General features: G+C 37.8%; 1 protein-coding gene across 2 annotated transcripts in view; it reads left to right on the top strand.

Moving 5' to 3' along the window:
* The window catches only part of LOC131953348 (cytochrome P450 4V2), a 16729-nt gene extending 960 nt beyond the window's left edge, over positions 1-15769 (top strand). For both annotated transcript variants that reach the window (XM_059316614.1, XM_059316538.1), the window contains exons 2-13: positions 227-806; positions 7046-7158; positions 9647-9732; positions 10588-10781; positions 10931-10997; positions 11341-11467; positions 11849-12049; positions 12845-12947; positions 13406-13473; positions 14139-14205; positions 14356-14535; positions 15063-15769. In XM_059316614.1, the coding sequence (XP_059172597.1) occupies positions 650-806; positions 7046-7158; positions 9647-9732; positions 10588-10781; positions 10931-10997; positions 11341-11467; positions 11849-12049; positions 12845-12947; positions 13406-13473; positions 14139-14205; positions 14356-14535; positions 15063-15232 (1533 nt within the window). In that variant the 5' untranslated portion in view covers positions 227-649 and the 3' untranslated portion in view covers positions 15233-15769. The remainder of the gene's footprint in view (positions 1-226; positions 807-7045; positions 7159-9646; positions 9733-10587; positions 10782-10930; positions 10998-11340; positions 11468-11848; positions 12050-12844; positions 12948-13405; positions 13474-14138; positions 14206-14355; positions 14536-15062) is intronic.
* The last annotated feature ends 39 nt before the right edge of the window (positions 15770-15808 follow it).

Genomic DNA, 15808 nt, shown 5'->3' on the forward strand with positions numbered 1-15808 from the left:
GGTAGACTTTACGAAGAGATGCATTGAAGAAACTCTGGTAGAGGGGTGAAAATATGACGCACTAGACAGGAGCTGGGACGTCGAGATTGACGTAGGGGAGAGCGGAAACTCAACCAGGAATATAAGGCGTCATTGATAGATCATATGTATAGAATATAATGTGATGTTAATACTAATAGCCCGTCTGTTAAAGTGTTTTAACAAGAGCTGTTATATTACACACCAGGATCGTGCTATGACAAAGCTGCGATCTCCCCCCGCAGATGCGTGACGTGATATGGATGTCGCCGAACACTTTGGTATAAGTGTTCGCTCACATACGTATGACTGAACAACTAAGCTACACGGAAACATATTGTACCACAACAACATCGCTGCAAGCTACAAAAAAAAAAAAGTAATCAGATCTAGATCTCTAGATCTAGATTTATCAATCGTCGCATTGTGTATCAACGGGCAGTACTCGTGGGCCTGCGCTGGCTGTCGTTCGCAAACAATAGCAGTAGCGTTAGTCACGTGACCAACATCTAGTTCACACACACACGTATAGCCTACACGCAAGGTCAGATATAAGCAATTTTGCCTGGTGGACTGGCCACTTATTACGTCGACACGGCTACCAACAAAACCGCAACATCTCTGCACGAAGATGCTGGTCGTGACTGTAGTCCTTGGCCTTGTTCTCCTTCTTATTTTTCTGGCTTACTTCAGACCGCACAAAAGAGTTCGGTACTTGATTGACCAAATCCCAGGACCCAAGCCAGTGCCGTTGCTCGGCAACGCGCACCAGTTATGCGTCGGACATGGTGAGTAGGTTTAAAATATTTTATTTTTAAATCAATTTTTAACTAGGAATTTTAATAAAAAAAAACAACGACGTTACCCTATTTATGACGACTTTTACCCTCTCCCCACCATCACGCATAGTCAGAGGCGTAGCGAGGGGGGGCGGGGGGACGACATATGTCCCCGGGCGCCGACCTTAGGGGGGGCGCCAAATTGAAAGTTTGAGGGGGGGTGCAAATGAAAAGTTCGAGGGGGGGTGCAAATCGAAAGTTTGAGGGGGGGGGGGGGGGTGCAAATGTAAAATTCGAGGGGGGGGGTGCAAATCGAAAGTTTTGTCCCCGGGCGCCGGGATGGGTCGCTACGCCTCTGCGCATAGTAAAAAAATACCACCCCCCCCCCTCGATACTATTCCCGAAAAAAATAACTCCCGACAGTAAGGCCACGAAATAATGGCCCTTGACAAAAGACTCTAAACAATATTTATGTTATCTTTTCATATAAATGAAGATATGTGTATGTGTGTACGCGTTTGTCCTTTACGCATTACTACACCAGACTACACCTTTCATCTGATGAAACTATAGGAAGCTGTTGAGAATACTCCTGGAAAGGTTTCTGCGAAAAAGAAGTTTTTTTTTTTTAATTTCGCAAGAGCGGCGCCCCGTAAGGGTGTGATTTTTCTCTATACACGGTATATAAAAAAATATAAGTCGTAAGCGGTTAAACACCGTTCATCCGAGTGTCATGAAACTTTGGAGAGTTGAAGGTGTCTGCAAAAAAAAATATTACAATTTCTTATGGGTGGCGCTAGGGAGGGTGCGATTTTTTTCAATACACGGTTTGGCGCCCAGAGATTCAGAGCGGCTATCTTAGCAATAGGTATCTGTTAATTGGGCATCCCGCATAGTGTGTAAGGGGGGGGGGGGGCACTTGAAATTTTCGGGGGTGGGGTGGACTATTAGTTCTGGGAGGGTGACAGACGCTGGTAAAAGTATATATTCTACATAAATTCTATTTCGTTCGTGGGGGTGTTAGACTTTCTTCTGGAGGCTCCCCCCCCCCCCCCCCAATAGGTGCATGGAAGAAACTCTGGATGCGACTTTTGTCAAGTGTGAGCTTAAGTGCAAGGTTTAGGGGTATGACTATATATATAATCAATGTGCAGTAACTACGTGTAGATCAAGGTTACCAGACACAGTATTGTGGTAATGTCTACATTACATTAGGGTCTATACACAAAATAGAATGGCGTCATTGATTGATGAATTAAAAAAAATAGAATTTAGAATGAAATGCCGAAAATGATACACAGTAATAATGACCCTATTGATAATAGTGCAATAAAAGCTGAAGTGCCTAAATAGCTGAGAAGATAGTATAATTGATACCATGCGGGCAGTACGGGTTTGAGACACACCAAGTCAATCTTAAATTATTTTTTTTTGGTCTTCTCAGCATATGAAGGGATAGTGTGTTCAGCCGAAATAGGTGTTTTTAAAAGACAAAAACAACACAACTACCCTTGAACCGCCGGGTTTTTAACGAAATCATTTAAGTCTCTTGATTTTAAGTCTCTTAATCAGCGTGTGCATTTAATATGGCATTGTGCTGACTAATGCTGTATATAATTTGGTTTTAATTTTTCTAATAGGTATTGGTAGTCTGTTATTTTAAACAAGTATAAACATAGATAGTACACACAACAAAACCCTTTCTTTTTCATTATCTTAGCAATTGTTTCATTTCAATGCTCCTGATCAATAAATTGTTTCTTTTCCTAAGTTTCCGATAAAGACTTTTTCGAAAAGCTGAATTACAATTCATTTCATTACTCACTTTCCGTAGACATATAGCCTACATTTTTTTTTCAGTCATCTCTACCGTTTCTTCCCCTTTCACCTCCGAACGAAATTGAAAAAAGTAATTCATAAAAAATATAGAAAAATCAGTATCCGCTACCCCCCCCCCCCCCCACACACACACACACACACACTCAAACATCCCCCACACCCTCCCCCGGACTGTTTTAAATGCCGCTCTCCAGAGATAAATATCTGAAAGAAAAACCGGATAGCCTATTTGTAAAGAGAAGAGAGCTAAAAGTCACCAGAATTGCCCTACAAACGTCTGCCGCAAAGTGTGACAGTCATACCCACCACTACCCACCCCGCTTCCCCATTGAAGTGCTCCATATTGTTGTGTAACGGTCTTCTAAAACATTAATCGGTATCAACATGTAAGAGTTCATTATGTTGGGTTCACGTTGAAGACGAATGAAAGTGTCAATGACATCTCTTTGGAATTTTTAATCATCACACTGTACATACTGTTGTTTCACCAACTAGCACGTTGAATAACTCTTATCAGGGGAGAAAACCCTTTCAAACGGCTTTACAAAATAGCAAATTTCATAATTCAAATGAGGATAGAAAACTATTTCCGACCGGTTCACAATTTAGCAAATCGGATATCTTATCGTGGTAAAAAAAAACATTTCACGCTTTCAAAAACTAGCACTTTGGATGCCGTGTGGGATTCGATAGGTATTTCACACTAGTTGACAAACTAGCACGTCACTCTATCAGGGGAGCAAATCCTTTCAAACGGGTTTACAAAGTAGCTCGTTTCATAACTCAAATGAGGAAAGAAAACTATTTCCGACCGGTTCACAATTTAGCAAATCGGATATCTTATCGTGGGAAAAAAAACAACCTTTAACGCGTTTCAAAAACTAGCACTTTGGATAACTCGTTATGCCGTATGGTATTCGATAGATATTTCTGACTAGTTGATAAACTAGCACGTCGGATAACTCTTATCAGGGGAGAAAACTCTTTTCGTCAGATTCACAAAATAGCACTTTGGACAGCTGTTAAAATCACGGGAAAAAAGCAAGGGCAGACGTTCTACACGTCACAAGCAGACAAGATATCGACGCAACTTTGTATCGTTTATCTCGTATGTGACCCAGAATCAAGAGACTCTTTGTGACCCTCTTACTTTGACCCAATCCATAAAAAAACATACCTAAAACATAATTATTTTCGCCTTTATGTTAGACAAAAAAAATCTCTGCTTAGTATCAGAGGATTAGCGACCCAATCCGACGCCCGAGCAAACTATGAATCTTGTCCAGGGGCGTAGCGAGGGGGGGGGGGGGGGCGGCGTGTAAAAAATTAAAAATTGTAAAAACCTAATGGAATTCTCATGATAATTTTACAAATATGAGATGTTTTTAAATTGTAAAAATCTGAAATTCTCATGAAATTTGTAAAAATTTCGCGAACCGTGAAAATCCAACCGCTATTTTCGTTTTTGTTCCGTCGATCGTCAAGTTGTAGACTTAGATCTAGATTTAGATCTCAATGATGGGCGACCTGAAGCGATACGTATATTTAAAAAAATGTTTTCTTGATCTAAATGAAAGTTTTAAAAATAATGTATCAAGAAATATGCAAATCCCTAACATTTTCACCAGCGTGATCGTCACCCCCGCTTTCTTGTTTAAAATAAATCTTGACGCGAGGAGGGTTCACTGTGAGTTCATTTATATCAGCAGCCCTACAGCATACTGCGGGAGCCGGACGTTTTCCCGAAAGACACTTGCCCGAATGCCGTTTGCCCGAAGGCCGATTTCCCGAATGGACACTTGCCCGAATGCGACAAATGCCCGAATGGACACTTGCCCGAATGCGACAAACGCCCGAATGGACACTTGCCCGAATGCGACAAATGCCCGAATGGACACTTGCCCGAATGCGACAAACGCCCGAATGGACACTTGCCCGAATGGGACAAATGCCCGAATGCCATTTGCCCGAAGGTCGTTTGCCCGAAAAATGTTAATATTAGATAATAAATAATATTTCCAAATAGACATTCTTTAATCAATTTAAGTTTGAAATTTTGATTAAAAACACAATTCTAAGCATAAAACAAAAGTTTCTATATTTTTAAATTTAGCTTTTATTTTTTTTTCAAAACCGAGAAAGTGCAGTAAGAAAAACTTTAATCTTTAATAAATGTAAGGTGATGTATTGCGGTGGTTATATAGCTTTTATTACACGGCGTAGGCGACGCGGCGTCTCGCAACATTGAACAGAGGCGCGTTTGTTTGTTTATTTTGTTATGCTGAACTTGTGTGGTGATCATTTAACAAAAGAATGAGGCGAGGTCTAGGTGGCAAATTTAAAAACTAAACGTAGTCAAATACGTTTGATTTCCATTTAATGCACCTTGTTAATACAATGTGTTGAAGCGATTACTTAAATAAAGAAAGCAAAACTCATTTTACAATCCGGAGATGAATGAAAATTGTATTTTTGTCTAATTTCATATATGGAAGAGAAAGTATGTTAGTACACTTTTTAAACATCAAATACAAATTAATGGTAATATATAATATTATTTTTTTCACTTTATTTTTGCGTAGATGTGTTTTACTTACCAACATTTTAAATTTAAATTGATTACGAATGATTATTTAGTAATATATAATGTTAACATTTTTCGGGCAAACGGCCTTCGGGCAAGTGGCATTCGGGCATTTGTCGCATTCGGGCAAGTGTCCATTCGGGCATTTGTCCCATTCGGGCAATTGTCCATTCGGGCGTTTGTCGCATTCGGGCAAGTGTCCATTCGGGCATTTGTCCCATTCGGGCAAGTGTCCATTCGGGCATTTGTCGCATTCGGGCAAGTGTCCATTCGGGAAATCGGCCTTCGGGCAAACGGCATTCGGGCAAGTGTCTTTCGTGAATTTGTCGTAGACCCCATACTGCATAGCATGGACAATGGCTATTTGCGATTTTTGGAGACATCCCTTTATATTTCCCCTAAAACCCACTTTTAAAAAGGATAAATGGCCATGTTTTACGTTGCCAAGGTAACGAGACAATATCAATATACCATATGGTCGTGTTATATAAATTGACCCCATGTTCGATTTCATTAAATTGGCTCTATATAGTTTTGATACAGTTCTTCACCCCTGGACGTTTAATCGATGTTTGATAACACTAGTAGTACTGCATGATAAGAGTGGTTTTTTTTTAAAATCATTTTTTTTTCGTAATGAATGTCGGGATGGTTTAGTTTTGTAGGTTTCTGTGTACTTTTTAGCCCAGCCTGAAAGTTCTACTTTAAAATACCAGATTGATATAAGATTATCTTTTTTTTAAATGATAACGGATGAACAAGGTCTTTAATCGTTTTCATTTACCATCACTGCTTGGACCTTCAGCTACATCTCAAGCAAGTGTTTCTTTCAGACATTTTACCCGGATGTGGGGGGGGGGGGGACCACTTGAAACTTTCAGAATGGGGGGCAGATTTGAATTTCCAGGGGAGCGGAAACTTGTCATAGTATCCTATTATATATATATATATATATATATATATATATATATATATATATATATATATATATATATATATATATATATATATATATATATATATATATATATATATATATATATATAAGGTATATATAAATTATTATATTTTACCTATTTCATTCTGGGGGCGGTGAATGTGCCAGAAAGAAACTGTGTAGACCCTACATCTCCCCAATTCTTACCTCCCAGTCCATACGTACCAGCTGGTTTAACGAATATGTGCAACATATCGTCTTGGGATCTGCCTCAAGTTCTCGTCGCTTGCTTGTTTTCAGACAGCCTCATTTTGATCACATCGCGGATTTCGTTGCTTATCAATGTGAATGAAATGTACTTTGTTGATGTGTAATCAATGAATTCTTTCACAGCCCTAGGTGGCTGTTGTTCCGTGCTTCAGAATCGTGTGAGTTTGCGGAGTGTGTGCTAGACCGTGGGAACACCTCTCTCTTTCTTGTACAATAACTTAGGGTGTCTTCCAGACATTTCTCCGAGAGGTGATAGGCGCCTTTGAAACGTTGTGGGGGGGGGGGGGGCTGATTAAAGTTGGCCTATATGTTTTCTATATAAAGCATATTTTTTTCTATTTCGTGATTTCGTGGGGTGGGGGTGGTGGATACGTGCTCCGTCACTACCACCCCTCTCGCACAGGAAAGATTGTCTGAAACTCTCCATTGACCAAACCTGATATGTAAGGTTATTAGCATACAATAGGCTTATTTTCAACAACCTAACATACCTCATTTTGGAATAGGCTACTCAAAAATAAGGTTTGATTAATTTTTTTTTACTTGCCGAAAACGTATTTAATTAAGTTTTTTTGTTTTTAAAAAAGTTTAATTTAATTCTGCTGGTTTCTCTTCCAGACTGGTACAGGCAGCTACTGGGGTTCGCCTCATCTTACGCAGACGCAGGGGCCTTCAGAGTCTGGTTAGCCAACAAACCGGTGGTTGGAATTTTTAAACCTGAATTTGCTGAGGTATGCTTTTTTTCTTGCCCTACTTCGTTTCAACTCAGTTGAACTCTATGAGTAAATCCTTAGTAGTCAGTGTTTCTTTTCTGACATTTTACTCGTGTATGGGGGGGGGGGGGGTAAAGCCTTGAGATTTAAGTGGGGAACCGGCTTAAATTTACGGGAGGGGGTTCGGATACGGTGAAAAATATATACTTTCTATAAAAATATTTCGTTCGGAGGGGGAGGGGGGGGGGGGCGTTGTGCCTCAGTGCTTTAGCCAGGGGTGGGAACCCGGTCAAGGTAAACGTTTCCGTGCATTTAAAGTCATCTACAGCCTTGGAAGACTGAGTCAGCAACAGTGTTTCTTCCAGACTTTTTTCTCCGGGGGCGCACTTGAAACTTTCGTGGGGGGGGGGGGGGGCGGACTCAAATTCCATTTCGTTCGGGGGGGGGGACGGTAGACTTTCTTCGGGGGGGGGGGGAGCAGAGCCCCCACGAAGAGATGCATGGAAGAAACTCTAGTCAGCAACGGTGGACGGTTTATTACCAAACTACGCTTCGCTGATAGCATACATGCCACATCAGGCAGTGAACGCGAGTTGATAAATCAGTAGATCGATTAGTCAGAACATCGACAGCATATGGCATGAAAGTTGATGCCGAGAAGAAGAAGGTCATTACCAACAACCAAAATGGTATAGTGCAGCCATAAGGGTCAATTGCCCAAGTTTGGAGGAGGTTCACTCCTTCAAGTACCTTAGCGCCATCCTTTGTGATCAGGCAATAAACAAGAAGTACTCGCAAGTACTGCCCAAACAGCAACCCTCATTAAGTTAAGGAGCATTTACATTGACAAACAGATCTGCATTGGTACAAAAGCTTAACTCAAGCGGCCATTGCTCATGTCTGTTTTCAATACAGACACCCAGAGAGGGATTCGGGCCCTGAAAATCAAATGAGATGGCCTATCAAAACAATAATGCAAGGCAAGGTGCCAGGAGGGAGAAGTCGGGGAAGGCCAGGACGACACCGGATGGAGGACACCAAAAGACTAGACTGGGCTACCCGTTGCAAAATTACTTAAGGGGGAAGGCTCCGGTAAAAAAAACTTTTTTAATACTCGTTAGAAAACAGTTATTTCTTTACAGCTTTATTAAGATACACCCGCATATGCATTGCCACTAAAAAAAAAATTTGAAAAAATCTTGGTAACTATGACAACGGCGGCCATCTTGAAAAATTAACCCCTTCGTAGGTTTTCCACCATTCACAAAATATTACATTTTAAGCCCAATAAACAATCAATTCATAATCTTCTTCCATATTTTGGGGTAATCAGCTAAAAATTTTAAGTGTATATCTTCAAATTAATTTTTTATGAATTTTCAAAATTTGTGTCCGTTCAAAACACTAGTTTTAATGCCCCAAAATTCCCCAAAGTTAAATGTTTTGAACGGACACAAATTTTGAAAATTCATAAAAAATTAATTTGAAGATATGCACTTAAAATTTTTAGCTGATTACCCCAAAATATGGAAGAAGATTATGAATTGATTGTTTATTAGACTTAAAATGTAATATTTTGTGAATGGTGGAAAACCTACGAAGGGGTTAATTTTTCAAGATGGCCGCCGTTGGCATAGTTACCAAGATTTTTAAAAAAAAATTTTTTAGTGGAAATGCATATGCGGATGTATCTTAATAAAGCTGTAAAGAAATAACTGTTTTCTAACGAGTATTAAAAAAGTTTTTTTTTACCGGAGCCTTCCCCCTTAAATCGTCAGAAGATGTAGAAATCTAACAGGAAGTTATGAGAACATCAACTGTGGGACGATTGACATATCAGTTCTACCTCTGGCACTCCGAACGATTAGGTCTAAGTTAAGAAAATTATGGCTCTGTCTTTTGGTATATAATTACGTGTTTTCCCAAATTTACTGCACAGGTCAGGTCGTTTGCATTCACCCCTCTCCGGTCACCGTAGGTCTATAATTCTACCCAGCACATCCAGGGGTGACATTATTTTGTCGCTCTACACAAATTACGACCTGTTCCGTATGGCTGTAATAATATCCATATATGCTATAGCGTTTATAGTGATTCAGAAATAGAAAAAAAAGTTAATAGAGGTGTCCATTGGGGGGAGGGGGGGGGGTTACAACCCCTCATGACGCCCTCCTCTTGCCTACGCTACTGTGCACGTGTAAGCCTACAACTAAATATTTTAAATAGCTCCGCTCTGAAAAAAAGTTTGCTTCATATTTGATGCTAAATTACATAGCACCTCCAGCTATGCCTACATGTATACATTAAAACTACATCAGCATTTTAATCTACATACAGCACTTTAAAAAGACGCAGCACTTTATTAAGCTACACATGTCACCTTAAGCTCTATGTATGTAGCAATATGAACATACAGTTGTCTACTTTAAGCTACATACAGTGCTTTAAACTACACATAAGCTAGATGCAGCACTTACTGACTTGCATTTACTTGCTGAATTCCAAGGTCATACTGAGCAGCATGAAACACATTGACAAGGCTTTGGAATACCAGTTTTTGGTTCCCTGGCTAGGCACGGGGCTGCTTATCAGGTAGGTTTAATGAAATTTAATGGGAAGTCTACTTAAAGATTCAGGTAAGCTGTCATTGTTGGTCTCTACTATTTTCAAGTATACCGTCACTGTGGGTCTCGTATAAGAAACTCTTACAGTTGTCTTACAGATGTGACACGCCAATGTTCATCATCTTTATCTTGAGAAGTTCTTAGTTTGATGGCTTGTTTGTATTAATTTCTATTTAGTTAAATTAGTATCAAAGTCCAGTAGTCCAAGAAACTGGCGAACTCAATTACTAACGTTATCTTAACAATTCAACTAGATAATCAGGTCGGAAAAACACAGCTTGGTATTTTGGTCATGGCTTCTGTTTTGATTATGATCAAGTGAATTACTGATTATTGAATTGAGATGGTAGAATCTGAATCGTTAAATCTGAGGCCATTAAATCTAAGACAGAAAAATCTGAGACCATAAAATCTGAGACCATAAAATCTGAGACCATAAAATCTGAGACCATAAAATCTGAGACCATAAAATCTGAGACCATAAAATATAAGACAAAAATTTGAGACCATCAAATCTAAAACCATCAAATCTGAGATTTTAAATACCGACACAATAAAATTTGATCAAGACGATAAAATCTGAGACTATATAATCCTATCTGTTTCTTTTAGATTTCTTTCTCCGGATATGGGGGGGGGGGGGGTATTGAAACATTTGAAGGGACGGGCTAAATTCCCAAGGGGGGGGGGATGAGGGGCTGACATTGGCAAAGATATATTTTTTATTTTCTATGTGAATTCTATTTCATTCCAGTTGGGGGGGGGGGGATAGACGTGAGTGCTCTGTCTGGGCAATGACTTTCACTCATGGTTTTTTTTTCAGCACTGGAGAGAAATGGAAACAGCGCAGGAAGATGCTGACCCCAACCTTTCACTTCAACATTCTGCATGATTTCCTTCAAGTCTTCAACAAACAGTCTCGTATTCTCATGAAAAAACTAAACAAAAAGTCATCCAATCAAATTCCTTTTAACATTTTTCAAGATTTTGCACTATGTGCATTGGATATTATTACTGGTTGGTTTTGAATAGCTTTTAAAATGTCTTCATTTATTAAAACCGAATTACTATTTCATCTATTGACAATTAGTGTTGATTTTTTTTTGGGTAATTAAATAACTCAATAGATAAAAACAATTCTAATTATTAAAATATCTTTGTCACAGAAACAGCTATGGGTAAAACAATGGAGGCCCAGTCCACTGATTCAGATTATGTGTATGCTGTATATAGGTTAGTTACACCCAGCTGTATTCAGTATAATAATTTATACGACTTTGTAAATTTTAGATATCTTTTGCGTACTCTTTTGTTGGTTATAAAGGCTTTGATCATTAGACACAAAAAAAGATGATTTCTATATCATTTAGACATTCATCTACTTTTATTACACTGACAGTATACATTGACAGCTGATTGACAATAACACATTGACAGCTGATGGACTACAACACACTGACGGCACATTGACAGCTGATTGACAGCAACACACTGACAGCACATTGACAGCTGACTGACTACAACACAGTGATGGCACATTGACAGCTGACTGACAGTTTTTTGTTACTTCCTACAGGATGAGTACACTGGCAGACCTACGCATGCGTAAACCCTGGTGGGGAAATGATTTTATTTACAACACATTCGGTCCAGGCAAAGAACAAGCTAACAAGCTGAAGATCCTACATGACTTTACCAATTCTGTAAGCCACTTTTTAAATGCCTACATCTAAAATATCAATATATCCTCTTATTAACTAACATTTTTTCCAAAAATTAATATCATAGAGTTAACAATAAATCCCCAGTTTACTTAAATTAGTCACTGGAAGACTTAGCCACACTGGCCAACCATAAGTTTAAACAGGTAGGAATTCTTGTTGACAATGAATTTTGTCAGCTCTTTTAATGTAATGAAAATTAGGGAAAATAAAAGCGACTGGGCCAATAAATGATCCTACTATCCCACAGTGTGCCCAAGTTACAGGGTCAGGTGAACTATTGACCTCTAGGTGATTGAAAGAGATGAATGCTCAGATTTTAAAAATGTAAACAACTCTCTAAGCCTTGTTTTCTTTTTGCAGGTGATTGCTGATAGGCTGAAAGACTTCGACCAGAAGAAAGCTGAACTGATTGGCCAAGAGCTCAGTGGCCTCAACTCAGATCCCGGCCAGAGGAAAAGGGTCAGGCTGGCCTTTCTGGATATGCTGCTGTACATGTCAGAGAACTTGACCAAGTTGTCCATGGAGGACATCAGGGAGGAGGTGGACACCTTCATGTTTGAGGTGGGTGTGGTCTGAAACTTTCATGTTTTGAGGTGGGTGTGGTCTGACACTTTCATGTTGAGGTGGGTGTGGTCTGACACATTCATGTTTGAGGTGGGTGTGGTCTGACACCACTAAGTTTGGGTGTGGTCTGACACCTTTATGTTTGAGGTGGGTGTGGTCTGACACCTTCATGTTTGAGGTGGGTGTGGTCTGACACTTTAATGTTTGAGGTGGGTGTGGTCTGACACCTTCATGTTTGAGGTGGGTGTGGTCTGACACTTTCATGTTTGAGGTGGGTGTGGTCTGATATGTTCATAATTGAGGTGGGTGTGGTCTGACACCTTCTTGTTTGAGGTGGGTGTGGTCTGACACCTTCATGTTTGAGGTGGGTGTGGTCTGGCACCTTCATGTTTGAGGTGGGTGTGGTCTGGCACCTTCATGTTTGAGGTGGGTGTGGTCTTGACACCACTACGTTTGAGATGGGTGGGGGCTATGTTCAAGTTAACTCAGGTGTAGTTAAACACACATTTATTTTCTTATGCATAACTATCTGTTTATATATGAAACCATACATTTAAACATAACTTTTTAAATATATACATTCACAATGTGATATTTGATGAAATTTTCAAGCCCCATACTTGCAAAAGATAACTAAATAATACTCGGTAAACTACAGGCAACATTTTGTGACTAACATTAATACTTCAGGCATTGAAATCACAGTCAACATTTTGGGGTTGACAATAGTACTTTTGTTATGAAACACACACACACCTGTGTTCACACATATACACCTGTGTCTAATTTCAGGGTCATGACACAACAGCTGCAGCCATGAACTGGGCAACTTACTTGATTGGTTCGCATCCAGACGTACAGGTCAAAGTTCATGAAGAAATAGATCGAGTGTTTGGTGGGTTTTATTACTTAATGTCACAATATATAGCAATTGTGATGTCTCAACCAGTAATACATCTGTACAATATCTCATCGAAAATATTTTTGATGCCTCATAAATTATAAGAATCTATGGTATTTGAGCTCAGGTAAAAAAAAAATTAAAGGAAAATCCAATTTTTAAAGTAACTAAACAATATCTTTAGATGTTTGAAAAAAGTTGATATTATTCATATTAATATAAAGAAAACTATTTGTAGTATCAATAATGTGTTGTGTTTTTTTGTTAATCCTCATCACTCCCTGTGGAGTATAGGGCAGCAACAAATCTCCGCCATTCCACCCTGTCCTGGGCGAGCCACTTTAGTTCATGCCAGGTTTTGCCAGTAGCCTGTACTTCTTCTTCCATCTCCCTCCTCCATGTATCAATAATAGACTTACCTAATTGTGGATGTTATCAATCCTCACACATAGGTGACGATGACAGAGATGCAACAATGGAGGACTTGAAACAGTTGAAATATTTAGAATGCTGTATTAAAGTATGTACTTTTAAAAAATGGGAAGTTCTAGTTACTTAATAATCTAACATGTGAAAACAAATTGATAAAATCAGTTTTCAATGCTTGTAAGATTGCAGTGGAGAAAAGTGGCATAAGCAGTAGAGTGAACCCCAAAATGGTTGTTATCTCACTTTCATTTACAGTGATTGGCAGTTGTTTTCTCGTGATACATATATAAACTTGTATATTGTAAATAAATAAATAAATAAATAAATATATATATATATATATATATATATATATATATATATATATATATATATATATGTATATATATATATATATATATATATATATATATTCACACACACATAGAAATTTTAACATTTCAGCAAAATCTTGCCTAAAATCACGTTTAGAACTATCTTTTACTTCTTTGCAGTTAAAAAACGTAATAAAATTATAATTATTCTGTATGAAATGAATCAAAGTATAAAAATAATGTTTTCAAATTGTTATAAATTCTTCATGTTTTTACCATATGCAAAAGATTGTGTTAACAAACTATTTTCCATCCTGGCTTAAAGGTCGCAAAAAATACTTAAACTATTGTGAAAAATTTATTTCATTAATTAATTCTGCTTTGCTGTCTTTACTTTTAGTCGTATGTTAGTGAAACTAATGAGCTTTTTATGTTTTAATAGGAAGCTTTAAGGCTGTTTCCATCAGTTCCTGTGTTTGCAAGGCACATTGGTGAAGATCGTCAAATAGGTAGCCGCTTATAAAGCACCATTCATCACCTTCATCTTCTAACATAATTACTTTTACCAGTTAGACATCTGCTAATTCACATTTTTGTGTGATTAGACAGGTCACATTGAATGAATTCGGTATTAACTGATGAACAATATTTCCGATTAGGTGATTACACAATTCCCAAGAACACCACGTGTGTTGTTGTTACCATTGCCATCCATCGCAACCCAAAGATCTACCCAGATCCAGAACAGTTCAAGCCTGAGAGGTTTCTTTTAGAGCAGTATAAAAACAGACATCCATACAGCTACATTCCATTCTCTGCTGGTCCTAGGAATTGCATTGGTGAGTCAGTCAACACTCTTTAGAATAAAGAAATAATTGTAGATCATAACATAAATAAAATTAAGCTACTAAAAATCAAAACAAGAAAAATTTTAGTTACCACATTAGTGGGTTTGACAGTTTGTTGAAAAGAAAAGAGAAGTTAAAACTGAATGAGCATCTGTGCTTATTATGACACTTACAGTGACTTACCCAACTTATTTTGGAAAAGTTCTGAAAGGGTGTTTAAAAGAAACCTCATGGACCGGATTAATTTAAATGAATATCAATGGAGAAAAATGGTTTGATGTACAAGCAATTCAATATACAAGCAATATCTATCTTTCCATCCATCATAAATACTTATATATATATATATATATATATATATATATATATATATATATATATATATATATATATATATATATATATACCGTATTTTTCACAAAGACAGTATATCCAAAGAACAAGATATTGAGTAAAAATCAGTTTTTATTTTCCATCCCCTATCAAATTACTGTCCATCCAATATCTACTTGTCTCAGGCCAAAAGTTTGCCCAGTTAGAGGAGAAGACAGTGCTGTCCCATCTGTTCCGAAACTTTTCTGTCAAGTCAACACAGAGCAGAGCAGAGATTCGGCCAGTGGGAGACCTAATTTTAAGGCCAGAGTCAGGAGTTTTTGTGGAACTCACACCCAGGGCTAACAGGAACTAAGGCAGTATTATGTTGTTCTAGATAGAATTTTCAAATAGCATGCTTGATTGAAGTTTTTTTTATCTTAACAGTATTTCACCATTCACCTTAATGAAAACTTTTTCTACTAGGACAATACAAGTATACAAAAACTTGCCCTTTAAAATTTTGCTACAAAAATATTTATTTTCTACGTTTTAGCAATAATTTATTTTTCATAGATTGTAAATATGCTGATAGTGATATTGTATATTGTAATAGGTAATTGATCAAATTGCCTCTTTAATTTATTTTGAAAGAAACTGTATTTATATTTTGTAGAAGCTTATGTATTCTTCTGGTTATAAATCCACCTCTTTTACAGCTATACATCAGCTTCTAAGCTATGAAGAATATTTATAGATTGTAAATTACAAGGTTATTTAATTTAAATGCCCTTCTTACTTTTATATGTAATGTTTTTATACATGTTACTTTTCTTACCGGTGTTTTTATTATTTGTAGCAGCAGTTTAAAACAATTTATATTAATTCATTATTATAATTGTTATATTATAATGTGATATTCATATTGCAAGCGAAAGACGATGACATTTAC

Source organism: Physella acuta, unplaced genomic scaffold (assembly GCF_028476545.2).
Source record: "Physella acuta isolate Inbredline_101_S28 unplaced genomic scaffold, ASM2847654v3 ptg000008l, whole genome shotgun sequence".
In the NCBI taxonomy this organism is placed as follows: domain Eukaryota; kingdom Metazoa; phylum Mollusca; class Gastropoda; family Physidae; genus Physella; species Physella acuta.